The 16634-nt window shown below is 30.2% G+C and overlaps 1 protein-coding gene across 3 annotated transcripts in view; it reads left to right on the plus strand.

The window, feature by feature from the left end:
* LOC106072001 (formin-like protein) overlaps window positions 1-15245 on the plus strand; it is a 28024-nt gene extending 12779 nt beyond the window's left edge. For all 3 annotated transcript variants that reach the window (XM_013232236.2, XM_056012861.1, XM_056012868.1), the window contains 24 exons: window positions 274-357; window positions 513-711; window positions 992-1068; window positions 1161-1254; window positions 1379-1456; window positions 1588-1698; window positions 1817-2015; window positions 2142-2194; window positions 2591-2726; window positions 2888-3043; window positions 3173-3297; window positions 3385-3535; window positions 4010-4067; window positions 4466-4535; window positions 4700-4777; window positions 4874-4960; window positions 5069-5137; window positions 5259-5339; window positions 6477-6606; window positions 7577-7752; window positions 8298-8399; window positions 10396-10494; window positions 10987-11095; window positions 11686-15245. In XM_013232236.2, coding sequence (XP_013087690.2) covers window positions 274-357; window positions 513-711; window positions 992-1068; window positions 1161-1254; window positions 1379-1456; window positions 1588-1698; window positions 1817-2015; window positions 2142-2194; window positions 2591-2726; window positions 2888-3043; window positions 3173-3297; window positions 3385-3535; window positions 4010-4067; window positions 4466-4535; window positions 4700-4777; window positions 4874-4960; window positions 5069-5137; window positions 5259-5339; window positions 6477-6606; window positions 7577-7752; window positions 8298-8399; window positions 10396-10494; window positions 10987-11095; window positions 11686-11792 — 2629 coding nt within the window. In that variant the 3' untranslated portion in view covers window positions 11793-15245. The remainder of the gene's footprint in view (window positions 1-273; window positions 358-512; window positions 712-991; window positions 1069-1160; window positions 1255-1378; window positions 1457-1587; window positions 1699-1816; window positions 2016-2141; window positions 2195-2590; window positions 2727-2887; window positions 3044-3172; window positions 3298-3384; window positions 3536-4009; window positions 4068-4465; window positions 4536-4699; window positions 4778-4873; window positions 4961-5068; window positions 5138-5258; window positions 5340-6476; window positions 6607-7576; window positions 7753-8297; window positions 8400-10395; window positions 10495-10986; window positions 11096-11685) is intronic.
* The last annotated feature ends 1389 nt before the right edge of the window (window positions 15246-16634 follow it).

Here is a 16634-nt window from a genome sequence, read left to right on the forward strand (position 1 = left end):
AGACCTAATTACAGAGATGGAATTTTAAAAAATGTATTTATTAAATCTATAAATCAGTATTCAAGCGTTGTTCTTGTCATGCTTCTATTTTTATTTTTGAAGTTGGATTAGATTATAACCTAAATCATTTTGTATTGGGGGGTGGGGTACTGCTTGCCTTTTGAAGATGTTAGATTAATTTGGTATCAAGTTGCTATATTTGTAGTTGGTGTTAAACGTGTCCTTTTGTTTTATTATTATCTATAAATACTTTTTTAATTGCTTGTCTCTCAGGTGGGTGCGTGAATTCCTGAATGATCAAAACAAAGGTCTGGATGTTTTAGTGGACTACTTATCTTTTTCTCAGGTTGTCATGAGGTACCAACACTTGATTTGTTTGTATTTAAGTACTTAAAGAAATAGTTGAACACTTGGCCTAACCGTTTTAGTTCATTTCTATTTGAAACATTAATGAAAGAAATATTCCTCATGAAAAGTGTATTTTTATCATGCTTAAAAACAACCATCCACAGACGAGAGCAGCTTTTAAATAATGAAAAAACCTCCAGCCTTGATTCGGGATTAAGTAAAAGCCCAAAGCGCTACTTGAAGCGGTCGAATACTGTTGGCTCACCACGCAGTTCAAAGTATATTAACAAACTTAATATGGGTGAAGCAAGGGATGATGTTCATGTGTGCATAATGTGCTTACGAGCAATAATGAACCATCAGGTAGCTATTGTATTATGATAAAGGCAAAATGATTTATTTTTTTTCACTATAGTATTTTACAATGTTAACATATTTTTTTTAACTACTTTTATAACTTTACTTTCCTGTGCTCATTTGCTGTTTTGTCCTTATTTTAATGGAATCTCCTCATGAAAATTGTTACTAAAGCTATTTCTTACAGTTATAAATAGATGTTTTTACATAGAAAGTTAATAACTTATTTAGTGTTATTTTGTATCATTTTTTTGTAATAACTGTTATATTTCTTTGTGTTTGACAGTATGGTTTCAACTTGGTGATAGCTCACACAGATGCTATCAACTGCATTGCTCTTAGTTTAAATCACAGGAGTTTAAGGTAGACCGTAAGGCCTGTGTACAATGTTTACCTTTGATGTTCAATATTGTAGAGTGACATTTGTGTTCAGGTTGATATTTGTGTTTGTACAGGACCAAAGCTCTTGTATTGGAACTATTGGCAGCAGTGTGTCTAGTCAGTGGTGGCCATGATATTATTCTTTCAGCATTTGATAATTTCAAAGAAGTGAGTGAAAACGTGCATATGTAATAAGTTAACCCCTATCTCCTTTTTTTGTAAGTGTCCCTTATGTTATCTATCTTCCTTAGTTTGTATTCATAATTTTTATAATTATTTTTGTTTTGATCAGGTCTGTGGTGAACAGCATAGATTTGAAACTCTCATGGATTATTTTAAAAATTATGATGAGTTTCACATAGATTTTATGGTAAGATAAATGTTTGTTTTCTATAAATAACTTATGAATATTTTTGAAAAACAAAAATTGAAATGAGCTTCACATTATTGTTTTATAACTAGCCACAACTACTCTAAACACTTTATTTCATGTATCTAAAGGTTGCTTGTATGCAGTTCATCAATATTGTTGTACATTCTGTGGAAAATATGAATTTTCGTGTGCATTTACAATATGAGTGTACAAATATCGGTTTGGATGATTATTTGGCAGTAAGTTTACTCTATTGATTTTTACTTATGCATATTAGTTATATTATTTTAATTTTACTTTTAAAAATTTTAATTAACAAATATAGAAGATGATAATGGACCATTTTGTGTTGTGCAGAAACTTCGAAACACTGAGAGTGATAGACTTGCAGTGCAAGTTCATGCTTACTTAGATAACATGATAGATGTAGCCCAGCTTTTAGAAGATGCTGAAACAAAAACTGATGCATTAGAAAAAGTAGCTGAACTTGAAGAAGATCTTTCTCAAGTCAGTGAAAAGTTGGCAGAGGTGGAAGAGGAAGCTATGACTAAGACAGGTTTGTATAGTTGAAAGAGATGATTTTACTTTTAAATTACTTAACACTATTTATACATATGAAAACAAAAAGGATCTTTATATTTTTTATCAGACTTAATTCATTAGCTTATTTTATTACTTTCAGTGGAGTTAGAGAAACAGTTGTCAGAAGCTAATTCTGAATTAGAAGAGTTACGAGTAAGTAGTTTTCAAGTCATAGAACATAAAACAGGTTTCACTGTAAAATCTGATGTTTAGAATCCAATTGTATGTATATTAATTTATATATATTTTATGAGATCAGCAGAGAAATGTGCCATTGTAAAAAAAAGGTTTATTCTTGGCAAAGAAATTGATAATTTATTTATATTAAAAGATACATAGAATATGAGCATAATTTGTATCTTTAATATTGTCATTACTAAACTAAATAATGTGTGCATGAATACACGTGTAATATTGATAAATAAGTAGACCAATTTTAGGCATAATTCTACATACAGAAGTTTTTTTGAGCGAATAAACCATTAGCCTTTGCCTTTGCAATTATTTTACAAAACATAGAGGGTAACTAATCTCTTATCTTGATGTTAGGAATTAGTACAGAAACAAGAAATGGAGATGAATATGTTGAGGCAGACTATGACAGAAAAAGATGAGGAATCCAGACAGAGGCTGAGCATGTTGGATGCTAAGCTATTAGAACTAGAAACATTAAAGTCAATGCCTGGTACAAACTTAAAAACTGTTTAACCCTATGATTTGATATAAAATTAAATTCTTACTTATAATTGTCAAAAGAGTTAAAGTTTAAACCTATCTATTATTATTGATAAAGAAGAGCTAAGCATTATTTTAAGCATTATTTTTGTGTTCTTTTTACTGGACCAGGAGGAAGTTCATCAGAAGGATCTCCAATCCGAACCCCTGCCTTATCTCCTGTTGCACCTCCTCCACCACCACCTCCCCCTCCTCCTCCACTACCCAATGCACCTGGTGCTCCCCCGCCTCCTCCACCGCCAGGACTAGGACTCTCTCCAATTGATGGTGAGGCTCTAAGAACATTTAAAGTAGTGATTCAAATAAGTATTTTGTTATGTTCACTTTATTATTGTTATTGTCATTGTCTTTTTGTTGGACTTTGGTTATGAACTGTTTTACACATTTTGTCTTTAGCAATGACTATCAAAAAGAAAATCCAGACCAAATACAGATTACCAGTATTAAATTGGACACCCTTAAAACCACAGCAGCTCAAAGGAACTATCTTCAGTGACTTGGATGATGAGAAGTTATACAATGTAGGTTCTAAGCAAAGTTCATACAAGAAATATTAAAACAAAAACAAACTTGTTTCTATGTGCTTAATCATTTTTTTTTTCTTTTAGGTTATTGATTTCAATGAATTTGAAGATATTTTCCGATTAGGACCTTCAGGTGCATTAGTAGGTGGTGCTGATGGTACACCTAAAATGCTCAAAAAGAATAAAAAACCAGAAACTATTTCATTATTAGAAGCAAATAGGTTACGTAATGTTGGTGAGTTTTTTTTTGTTTTTTTTTAGAATTGGTTAAATTATAGAAATAAATATCATGTGGCCTAAGAATGAAACCTCAAGTTATTTTTGGGCCACTTAGAGATATCTGTATCTCATTAAACTTTATAAACAATATATTGCTTGAGTGATTTTTTATGACTAATATTTTTACAAAGTGAGTGCAAGTGTAGAAGGTAGCTAAAACTAAGACTAAGTTTCTGTGCATGAGAACTGTATACTTAAATAATACTCTGAACTCAATAGTGTATGATTTGATTTGATTTATTAATGAATGATTTAGGCAGTATTGAGAGAAAATATTTGAAGAAGATAACTAACTTTGATGTGAATAAGATATCTCTTTTAGTCCCTTGGGTATATTTTTGTTTGAGATATGTTATATTTTAATATTTTTGTCTTTCTTTTGACTGACAGTTTTTGCTTTTTATAACCTGTAATCTTGTACATCTTTTAGCAATAACGAGAAGGAAAATAGAATTGTCAAATGAAGACATTGTAAAAGCAATAAATAGGTAAATACATTATTTTACTTTGTTGAACTCCAATTTTTTCTGAATGTGTGCAAGAGAAAAAGTAATTATATTGATTTCAAACTTTGAACACTTAACTCAATCTTTGTAAACTTAAAATTTTCAAAATAGTTTGGCATTTACTTTGCAACTTTAAATATTTTGGTTGTTAGAAATAGAAAAATGTTCTTAAGTTCTAACACATTGATCACCGCTGTTAAATAATACAAGTTGTGTAAAGAATTTCTTGAAGTTTCTTCAAGAACTAAAAATATTCACTCCATGAAGTGGTATTATATGTACTTAAAACAATTAGGATAGCCTTCTGGGTAGAATTATGAAGTAGTGGAACTTAAATTGTGAATTAAAGTTTACTATATTTAAAAATTTTTTTTTTATAGTTTGGATCTTAAGAAATTATCTCTGGAAATTGTTGATATTATGATGACAATATTGCCTAATGAAATTGAGGTAATTTTTTATTTTATTTATATTTACTATGGCTTTGAAAATTATTATTGCCACTAAAGTGTAAATGTATGTATTGCCAATTTAATTATTATCTTAAAATTAATAAACTATTTATTAAACTAAACAAAAAAATGTTAAATTGATTTTCATTGTTTTGTCCTCAGATCAAAGCATTCAAAAATTTCGAAAGGGAAAAACAGGCTGTAAATCTTTTATCTGATGAAGACAAGTTCATGCTTCAAGTAATTTTTTAAAACTTCATTTTTAAGTAAACTTAAGAAAGGTTTTGTGTTTGAAAGACAATCCAACAAATAATGTGCATTGAATTTTATTTTCAGATGGTGAAGGTTGAACGTCTAGCTCAGAAACTTCATATCATGAGCTTCATAGGAAATTATTCAGATAATATTCATCAGTTGCAACCAGTAAGTCCAAAATTTCTTGTCAAAGAAGAAATGTATTTGCTTGAGAACATTCTATAAATTTGTGTTATTGATAAGGTTATGTCTTATTTTCTATCTTTTCCATTTCAGCAAATTAATGCAGTCATTGCAGCTTCAATGTCTCTTAAAAACTCACACAAAGTTCGCAAAATTGTTGAAGTAAGTGATAAATATCATCTTTAGTTATTAACTTACTATTAATATTTACACAGAGTAATCATTCTATGTTGTAGTGAAAATTACACACTTATAAAATAATTTTTTTAAAATTTTTTTTTAGATTATTTTGGCACTTGGCAACTACATGAACAGCAACAAGAGAGGAGCTGTTTATGGCTTTAAACTACAAAGTCTGGACATGGTAATGCACGTGTTATAATAGTATTTCATTTTTAAAATATAAATTTTATATAGTTATATTTGACTCTCTCTCTCTCTCTCTCTCTCTCTCTCTATGTATATATATATATATGCATATATATAAATAAAATAAATACATAAATCTATATGAAGGGAAATATTTAAGATAGAAAGCTCCTAAAATCAATTCAAGCAGCAAAATGATTTTGAACATTTACAGTAGAAAGCAGTATTTAGAGAAAAGAATTTTTAGTGTATCCTAACCACAATTCTTCTTTTAGTAAATGAAATACAAAGGTTTTTGGGTGTTTGATATACATAAACATACATAAACCATTTTAATTTAAATAAGCTATTTTGTTATACTAATTTCAATTATAAATGCTTTGTTTTAAGATATTGTCATTGTCATTTTTAAGCCTTGGCTCATTTGTCCAGGCCCCTGACATTCTAATAAAGTAAAATGTGACAAATCAATATGAAATAAATGACTAAGTTCTTAATGTACATAGAAAATATTTAATGCGATGAATATTTACAGTGTGCTGAAATTATGATAATGGTGATAGGAATAAATGTTTAAAAAATTAGTGATATATGATATGAAATATAAAGTAATATAACAAATTCTGGTGATATGAAGCAAGACTGCTTTTAAATATTCAGCACCCTGGGGTTTCACAAACCAATCACAGTATGAATATATTCACACTCTAGAACCGCCTATTGGTCACAATACTGGCCCACCTCACTCAGACCAATTCAGCTACTGAGAACTATTGTGCAATACTAGCCCACTGCTAGCTCCCCTATAGGAAATAAAGAACACATTCAATTGCAATAACATCTACCACTACCAGAATATCAAAACTCTTTCTTACATTTCTTACATATGTTATTCAAACACTCTTTTTTACCCTAGTAAGGGGGGAAAGCAAGCCACAAAACTGGTCAAAACATTCAAAGACCAAGAAGTTCCAATGCCTCAATACAGGTTCCTTCTAACAAGTATAACAAAGAGACAAAATTAGCAAACCACAATTATGATGTGACCCTAATTTGCATTGCCTCATTGTCATAATGAAGATTTTTCTTCTGAAATATAGTCACATTTTGTCTACAAATTATACATTAACAGCTTGTGGACACAAAATCTGGAGATAAAAAGACAACTCTGATGCACTTCCTAGTCATGACAGTGCAGGATAAATTCCCAGACCTTCTGAACTTTGATTCTGAACTTCGTTTCTTAGACAAGGCAGCTGTAGGTAAGGAAAAAATCTTGAGTCATCATTTCTACATTCATTTTGGTAAAGGGGTGCCATTTTTCTGGAATAACCCGGAAATCCGGGTTTTGAGGGGTCCGATTTTTCCTCCCTCCTGGTTTGCCTTCTACAATTTTGTTAAAATCCGGGTTTTTAGTTGATTTAGATTTTTTCGAAATTTCTTATCATTTTCCCTGTTAATTTTAGTTTACTAGTTCCGATCGCACGAGCCGCCATTTATTAACAAAATCGACCAGTCTCATTTCTCGCAATTCACGAGACTTTCACTTTGCATGCGCACTAAGCTTTATTTACCGGTACAGTTTTATCTTGTTGCAATAGATTTACTGGTTCATGCATGTACATTGATGGAATCACTTTTATCAATATTGATTAAAGTAGGCTGCTTCAATTTTAAGGAATAATGAGGGAATAAATGTTAAGAGAGAAACATCATTTAAATTTTTGGGGGGGGGGGGGTGTACAAACATTGTTAATATAAAATAGTACTAAATCTAAAGCTTTATCAATAAATATCAATAAATACACACAAACTCTATTTATTATAATGATAGGCTTACTAATTACATATTATGATATAGATCAAGGTAGTAATTTACTACTGTTCTTCTTTCATAAAATTTTGGTTGCTTAAATTGTATATGTGTTAACAAATGTTTTATATAGAGGCTGTTCACTTTGTTTAAATTAATTTTGTTTTGGTTTGGTAAAGGTGTCCTAGAAAATTTGAAAAACATTTCTTATCCATCGTATAGCACTAAAACCATGCAAGATTTCAACCTTTTACCCAATCTCTTTCCACTTCAGCTAATAAGTTCCTTATTCTTGAACATTAACAAATATGCTGTTTTTTTTCCCACAGTTTTGTTGCTTGAAAACACATACAATATTCATAATTGTTAAAAGAATTTATTATTATTAAATAAGTGTGTTTTTCTGTGTATAATCTTAGTTTCGATGGAGAATATAAACACAGACATTCATGAGCTGGAGAGGGGAATGGAGTTGACTAAAAAGGAGGCAGCCTTAAGAAAAGACTCACGAGACTATCCTCAAATTCTTAAAGATTTTCTAGCTAATGCAGATGAGAAATTCAGGAAATTGCTTGGTGACGTGAAAACTGCACAGGTAATTATAAACATATCACAAGCATAAGAGCCTTAGGCTATGTGTATCTGCTTTACTAACATAGCCAGGACTGGAGTTATCTGGGAGCTTGCTTGCTTTACTAAGAAGGCTCATAAAAAAAAATTCTAAATCTAGAAAGAAGTAGCTCAGGATTTTCTCAATGAATATCTAGAGGGCTAGTGGATATATCTGGAATAAAATTGTTAACAAAGGTAAAGACTAGAAAAAATTCAGAGTTCGTTTACAGTGAAACTATCATATTTGATCCTATTAAATATTGAAATTTGAAGATACTGGTTCATGTTACAAATTATGTTAAATATTTTTTTCAACTATGCTTTATTTGGATTATGGATTCACATAGCATTCAACTGACAATAGAAAGTGTCTAGATTCAGTATCTGCATTGTTATAGCTCCTGTCCATCATAGCAATAATATAAATGTTATCTTTATTGATAGATTGACAGCTGAATCAGAATTGTAAGAAAATTTAGACTGTAACAAAATTTGCATTGAATGACCATGGCTTTTGTCTAATTTCAGGATTCCTATAAAAAAGTAGTTGAGTTTTTTGGTGAAAATCCAAGAAGTATTTCCCCTGCTCAGTTCTTCTCTCAGATAGTTAGATTTGTAGCTAACTTTAAGGTTTGTATTTTTACTTTACTTTCTTGTTTTAATTTTTATGAAATACAATGGCTCATTTTTATTTTCATTTAAAACAAAAATAACCATAAGCTTAAATAACATTATAAATACAGTGATGGGAATTTTCTGAAAATTTCTTCTGATCCGATTTTCTAGAAAAAAAATCCGAAATTTTTTATTTTTTAAATCCGTTTTATTTTTCAATTTTTTTTATGAAGAGAAAAAAGATTTTAATATTTTTCCATTTTCAGAAGAATCCGAAATAAGATATTGATTTGTTTTGAACATGCGCACATCCTGTCTTTTGACACAGTTATAAGTTCTATTTTTTTTTAAATCTCATGTTACCGTATTGTCTTATAAGTCTAGCATCTCGGTCTAGACTAGAGTTGTTTGAATCAGTCTAGATAGATATATTCTAGAGTTGTTTGAATCAGTCTAGATAGATATATTCTAGATAAGATATCTAGTTTCTTTAATTTCAATACTTTGATCCAGATTATCTAGAGCGTCTAGACTTCAATGGCTGCTTGTCAGCTTTTGAAAGGTTCAGAAAGTGTCATCATGATGCCCGGCCGCTATGCGCTATTAATTTTTACTCTGTTGATATGATGGCTCCTAGACCTAGATTTGTCTAATTTGATCCCTGCCTGCCGACTTCCATGAGTTCAAGTGGGATTAGATTTAGACATCTAGATCTATTATAAGAATTATAAGATCTAGATCTAGTAGACCTACCGGCCATCTATATTCCATATATATTTTATAGATGATGATGTATGCCTACTTTACATGACTATAGTGAGTTACTGAGTATAAGTTATGTCAGATAGAATATATATCTAATAATAATACATTGGATCTAGAGTCACTAGAGATGTAGATCCAAGTTATTAGATTTAAGTAGATCTAGATTATAGATAGACTAGATCTATAGTGAGAAATATATATTTAAGTTTAAGTTTTTTCTATATCTAACTAATAACTAATCATTACTAATGCTTTAAACGCCCAGTGTGGTAGAGATCCACTTCTTGTAAACAACTTGTATCAGCATGAAAAAGTCACATAAGGATTTAGGAAGCCTCAATATGCAGTTTTATTGCTTAACATTCTGTTCCTCTAAGCATTGCTCCTCATCTGGTTGTTCTTCCTTGTCTTGCTTGAGAACTCAGTAGAGATTCAGCAGCTTTCTCTCAATTGCTTTTCAAAGCATTTTTCGTGGACTTCATGTGCAAAGTTTAATAATAAACAGTTTCTCCTGTACAAAATTTAATAATCAGTGAATCAACAGAAGTGTAGCTCATACTTTTGAAGTATTTCCAAAACTCAAGCATGTTTTGATTTTCAAACACATTTATTCTTTATAGTTGTTTGAGAGAGAAGTTGTTACAATACCAGTAAAGCAGTTATCTATTATAGAATGCTCAGACTGCCTGGACCCAGATATAAAACATCTGCAAAAAGCTTTCTCCTCTCATCTATATGTACAAACAATAGTGCCTTGCATGCATTTTGTGTGAAGTAAAGCTTGTGCAGTGTAATTATTATTATGTAATACAACATTAATTAAAGAAAATATTAATTAAAATGATTTTACATAATTTAAAAAAATTCAGCAATCTTTTTTTAAGTCGCCCTGACAGGCCAGTTCAAATACGGGAGGGGGGATTTACAAAATTTCCTAAAATTTTTTAAAGTATGTTCTCATCACTGTAAATAAAAACTTATCAAGTCTTATGATGAAAAAAAAAAATATTTGTCAAAAAAAAAATTTAAATATTTTTTTTTAGTTGTAAATAATTTTCTACACTTTTTATTTTACATTGATACATTATGTCAAATGTTTATTTCAAAACTTTTTCCTACTTAGGCCTCCACTTTCCATATTGTGTTTTTGAAACGTTAAGAAATTAAGATCTACATAAAAAATATTTTGAAATAGTATGAAGATATGAAGACATTTACTGATACTTTAAAATTGTTCTATTTTTAGTCTGCTTTATTGGATAATGAGAAGAGGAGAAAATTAGAACACGGATTGATGGAACCTGATGAACAACCAGTGAAGAAGAAAGACAAGAAAACTAATCAGGTAATGTGGCTAAAACATAATTCAGCCCTGGCCTGCTCCATCACATCTTTCCATTCAGTTCTATCCTCGTCTCCGTGCTCAAACTCTTAGCTGTTGTAGATCTGCCTCTACATCATCAAGCCATCTTATTCATGGTCTGCCTTTAGGGCGTGTCTGCCTTTTGGTTTTTGCTGAAACATAAGCATTATCTAAAGTCTTAATGAACAGCACCTATGTGGCTTCATTTTGCTGTTTGCAGAAATTTAGAGGGGCCAGAGTTCACTGCGCCATAGCTTAGATATAGCTGCCGCGCCGTAGTTTGTGTACACTGATCTAAACACTATAAATACATACAAAATAACCTTAAATGTAAATCTATTGACCTCATTTGTTGATTTCTTCAAGTGAAGGTGTTGTGTAAAAAATGATTAGTGATATATATATATATAAATATATATATATATATATATATATATTTGTATATTTATATTTGTATTTGATCTTCTTTTTTAGGAGGCTATGGTAAATGAATTGAAACATCGTAACCGTGAAAGGAAAGAACAGAGAAGGTTACTGAAACAGGATGATATGTATCATGGAGCTTTGGAAGATATTCTTTTAGGTAAGATTCTCATTCAAACATTGGAATGAATTTCCTTAAAAAATTTCCATGAAGACAAAATTCTCTAATATGCATCAGTTCCATATGTCAAAAGTAATTAGGACAAACTGCAATTCTATTTTCTACATAATTAAAAATATTTTTTGTAAAATGCATTCTATAAGGCAATTTTTTTTTTCACTATGAAAAATTGTACATCTTTTATATTTTTACCAGTTCCTACCTTTCATCCTCTACAGAAATAATCTTTTTGCATAGTCATATGTAACAAATGCATTATTTCAAGCAGTCATATGTAATAGATGCATTATATCATACATAGTCATATGTAGTAGATGCATTATCTCGTGCATAGGCATACGTAATAGATGCATTATATCATGACATGAGTTCTTTGCTAACTGTATTTTTTAGAACTTGCATTGCAGTCTCATAAATAAATATTTCAAGTTTTATCATTTGATCAATTCAGTATCCCCTTTAAATTCTTTGTAAGACATTATTTCCTCACGGACAATAAAGATTATTATTATCATTATTATATTTTATTTCTTATTTCAATGAATATTGATTCTTTCTTCTCGTAAAAGATTTGAAAAATGAACCCTACCGCCGGGCTGATGCTCTAAGAAGGAGTCAGAGAAGGAGAGCAGAGAACTTAATCCAAGCTCAGCACACTGGTCCTGATGTCTTTTGAGCTTCTCCTTTCTTTGTTATATAGTGTAATTAGCTAGTTTATTGTTCTTTTTTACACTAAATAATTGTGTATTGTACATGGGGTCCTATATGCCTTGGACTGAAGGATACCGCATTGACAAAGGTATTCAAAGGATGTGTGTATGTTATAAAGTTCATTGTTGTAGACTTTATTTCGCATCAAACTTTGTATAAACTCATCACTGATGTATTGTAAATATTTACCTTGCCTGCTGCAGTAGATTTCATGTTTAGTACATCTGAAATTCATTTGTGTGTGCGTGTGTATGAGGTGATAAAAAAGATTCAGTATTTCAAGTGATCAATAGTTTATTTCAATACATACTTTGTCTAGGTTAATAATTTGTCTCATATTGTACATATATAATGTGCCTACTTGTATTCTAAAAAAATACAATTTACAACTCATTTGTTATCCCTTACATTCATGCTTTTGGGCCCCTAGAATTATTCATGTGCTGAAATGCTTACATAGAAATCTGAAGACATTATTTTGTCCTTGTCAACAATTTTTCTTACATGATATCCAACTACCTTTTAGAATGAGTTGTTTACATTTCTGATTGGCTGCTTTACAGTAGCCATTCTCGCAAGGGATTCTCAAACTTTTTGGGATTAATTGAACTCACTGCTAAACATTCACGTCAGCTGCAGTGCTGGCTTCATCACAGATGTTTTATTTATACATTTATATTTGTGTAACATCTCAAGCTTCTTAGCTGGTACCAGTTTTGTACCCTGAGTGGTACATGTTAAGTTTTTTTTTTTTTTAAGGCAATGTTCACGTCATTGATAGTTGAGAGGACTACTCTATTCAAAATGAGTCATGTGTTGCAGTATGTAAATAATGGCAATCAAAGAAACTTAGACCCTTTCTCTTTATTGAAGAATTTTGTTGTATGTTAGATTGTGTTTCCTTGTATTGTATGTTGATCTGCTCATAAGAATAAAGGGGCACAAAATGTTTTATTTACAACCTCAACACCAAATTTACCTTTCAAATAAGGAATGTACACATAAATAGAAGGATCTCCTTGAAACAAAAAAATGTATTTATTGTGTTATATGACCAAATAAGTGACTGCTGCTTTCGGGTAATGTCCTTACCACATTTTTAACAAATTGTCTTCAAGAGCTTAAAACACTGGTTATTTCATTTTTTTTTATTTACTGTTTTTGCATGTTTTGTACGCTTGCCATTTTTCTAATTTATTATTAGCTTATTGCAATTTTGTAAATATATATATATATACATAAACTTAGAAGAGAAACGATATGTCTGTGGGTGGGGCGGTATATAACTTGTGTAAGTTATGGTCTTCTGAATCCATTGTTAACTAAAAGTTGAATGGTATCTTTGTGGTGGGAATGTATATTATGTGTGCCAAAAGTTACTTGTACTTTGATTTTCTGATACCAACTCTTTTTTTTCTCTATCAATACCCATAACAAAAAAGTTTATGAATTGTAAATATACGAGTCCTATAATTCTGATCAAATAATTCTTGATGCTGAGCTGTACATTAAGGGATATTGTACTATATTTCTTTCATCTTGTGTATTATATTTCTTTCATCTTGTCTGTCTGTAATGTGCGCTTTTGTTTGTACCTATTTCCCTAGTCATAATTTTTTATGTATTTTCTTTTTAGCAGAATCTGTGTGCAATGTTTTCTTAAGAAAGCTTTTTTCTTTTTAAGCCAATATTTGTTTATTTGTTGTTCTTATAAGTAAACTGTGGTAGTATTGTTATTATAAGGTTTCTTTTGGAACATGTTTCCAATATTTAAATCTAAGAATTAATTAGCATTATTCATTCTAGAAAAGCTTGTCCTTAACGTTAGTGAAATTAATGTTTAATTTTTTATTATAATTGTTTTTTTACTAAGTTTGAGGCATTACAATTATTTCTTACTGGCATCATGTAAAGGAAAATTTCTGACTAAATTCTGTTTTTTTCTGTTTTTAACATTTTTTCAAAGTGTGAATGAAAAAATATTTTTATTTATTCAAAATACTTGGAGCATTTGTTGAAAACTGTTGAAGCAAAGATAGGGCAGAAAATAACAAAGATGAGTACACTAGTGCAGGGCAGAAGATATCAAAGATAAGTACACTAGGGTAGATAAAAATGATAATTTAATAGTTCTTTAGAAATTTAAAGCTCCTTCAATAATTGACTGGTTTTGTCTGACTCTTATCACTTTCCTTAAAGTAAAACAATTTAATGGTTGAGTCAAACTGTTACAAACATTAGTTGACTTCTTTATCTTATGTTAATCTTATTTCATTACTATTAAGGATAAAAGCAAAAAATGTCAAAATTCTTTTCATACCAAAAGAAAAAGCAGTCCTATTTAATAACTCAACTAGATCTATAATTATAAGTGATGCCAACTACTTTTTTTCACTGAAGTAAAAAATTTTTAACATAACAAATTCAGTATTTGCTCTATTTCCCTTGTGTGTCAGGTCAGGTTTTTTTTTTTTGTTGTTGTTGTTGATAATTGAGTTCTGACTATATATTTCTTAACGTCACTTGTAATCTCCTTAACTTGAATTTCAGAATGATATCTTTCACAATGTGCTTCCTATTTTAAACAAAATAATGAATGGTTTCTGATTGACAATGTGTCTGAACTTGTGTATGTCAGGAGATAGGAAATCAAATCTATTTTCTAAGCAGCTAATTCATTATAATATACTTGCACAGTAGCACTGCTTGATAAAACAAGTCATTAGATGAATAAAGTGAATCTTGTGAAGAAAAACACAAAAATAGGCTTGTGAATTATCAGGAGATTGAACAATAGCAGAGAAAGAGAAACAGAAATTAACAGATGACTTGTGGTACCCTAATGATTCAATAGATTAGGGAATAGCTGAACTTGATTCAAAGCAAGTATTTTTCAAAAGGTAATAGACTATTCAAACAAACAAGAGCTTACCATCTTCATCAAGTGACTAGTTTTATCAAGCCCTCTCACACTTTTAAAGGGTTATACCAATCAGGCTCATTATCCACATATTCTAAATACAACTATATATTATATGAAAGCAGAGTAACTGTTGTATGTCTGCTCATGAACCTATGTATAGGTCACATATACAGCTCTTATATTGACTGGTTAAGCTCGCCTATTACATGATTTTAGTATTGTGTTGGTCCTGATGTTGGAGTAGCTAATTGATTTTTACATCATTAGAAATTGTTATTAACACACACTGTGTTGCTCATTGTCATTCGAACAGTGCTCATTGCCATTGCAAATGTACCTTGAAAGTGATAGTGCCAAGTTATAAACTCTAGTGCTAACATATAACACATTACTAGATAAGTGCATTTTGGAAAGCTCTTGCTAGGAAATATTAATTAAAAAAAACTTTTTCTCTTTTTATTGAAGTTTTTTTTCTTGGAGTGGGGGGGGGGGGGGGGGGGGAGAGCTAAAGTTTTTTTTTTTTTTTTGTCATGAAACTTCTGTTTGAATAAACACAAAACTATAATTAATTTTATTCAAAAGTCGTGGCCTAATCCATTCCAACAGTCAATTATGAATAAAAATTTACATTTTTTTTTACTTTGTTTATATAATGCCTTTAAGAGATCCTTGAATTTTTAGAACCTCACAAACTTACATATAAAACAAGTTGAAATGTTGAAGAATGCATAGATTACTTGTAGCTTCAAAGTTCTTCTCATGTACACAACCACTGACACAAAATTCTGTAGAATGCTGGTATATACAAAACAGTTAGTTTGTATTCACTTAAAGACATAGTTTGTGTGTTCATTATGGCAGCTTAAGTGTATCAAACATATGTATGAAATATTGAAAGTCATAAATCAACTGCTTTTTGTCAACTCCAAATTATCGGAAGTGTAAGCAAGAATCAGGTTTAATGATGTCTTATTTCTGTAGAATACTTGAAAGTAAAATTATAGGCCTTTGTAAGAATTCAATGTATCAGAGTTTATTGTCACATTTTTTTTTAAATTAGTAAGTCCATTCCTATTTTTAGTTTAGACCATAGAGGAAATATTTCTAAATGTTTATTTGGTCCAGTTAACATTAATATTATGATTTTTTTTCACAATGTAATGGATATGAAATCTTGTGATGTCAATTTTTCAAAGTTTTGTTAGTTGAAACATTTTTTGTTTATATTCCATTGCACAAATTTTTTTCCCAAGGCCTTAATGTATGTTCCTAATGTTATAACATTTTCAGATAATTTTAAGCACAAGAGTTTCTTCAGATTGTGCAACAGGGTGTTTCTTTTCTTTTTTTTAAATAAATGTTACATGGTTTTTGTGAAAAGCTATTTACAAAGAAAATTTTCAGAAAAATGTAAAAACCTTATGTATGTATTAATGATGGCATTTAATCCCAACCAGTAGATCATTTATTAGACATCACACAGACAAACATAAAAACAGACATTGTTTAACTGTGATTGGACAAATACATAGCTAAGTTGGGTCAAATGTATTCAATAGTTCAACAGTTATTATATGAATTGAATATCCAGTGAACTACTGTGTCCACATATTTCAACTGAATAGATCTACTACCGTTTTGATGTAATCTGATACATGTGTTGGACTGACTGAACTTGTATGAGCTCATGTTGTTCTTGTCATAACATTGGAATATTATAAATAAATGAGAGAACTACTTTGTACAAGTTATTGTGTTTGGTATTTGAAAGTCAACACAGCTAGTGGATGTCTTATGGTAAACAACAGTGGGAAATATTTTCTATGCTACAGTTCCTCTAATATAGCCACATAGCTCATACTAGAAGACTCATTCTATGCATAT

Source organism: Biomphalaria glabrata, chromosome 1, assembly GCF_947242115.1.
Source record: "Biomphalaria glabrata chromosome 1, xgBioGlab47.1, whole genome shotgun sequence".
NCBI lineage: Eukaryota > Metazoa > Mollusca > Gastropoda > Planorbidae > Biomphalaria > Biomphalaria glabrata.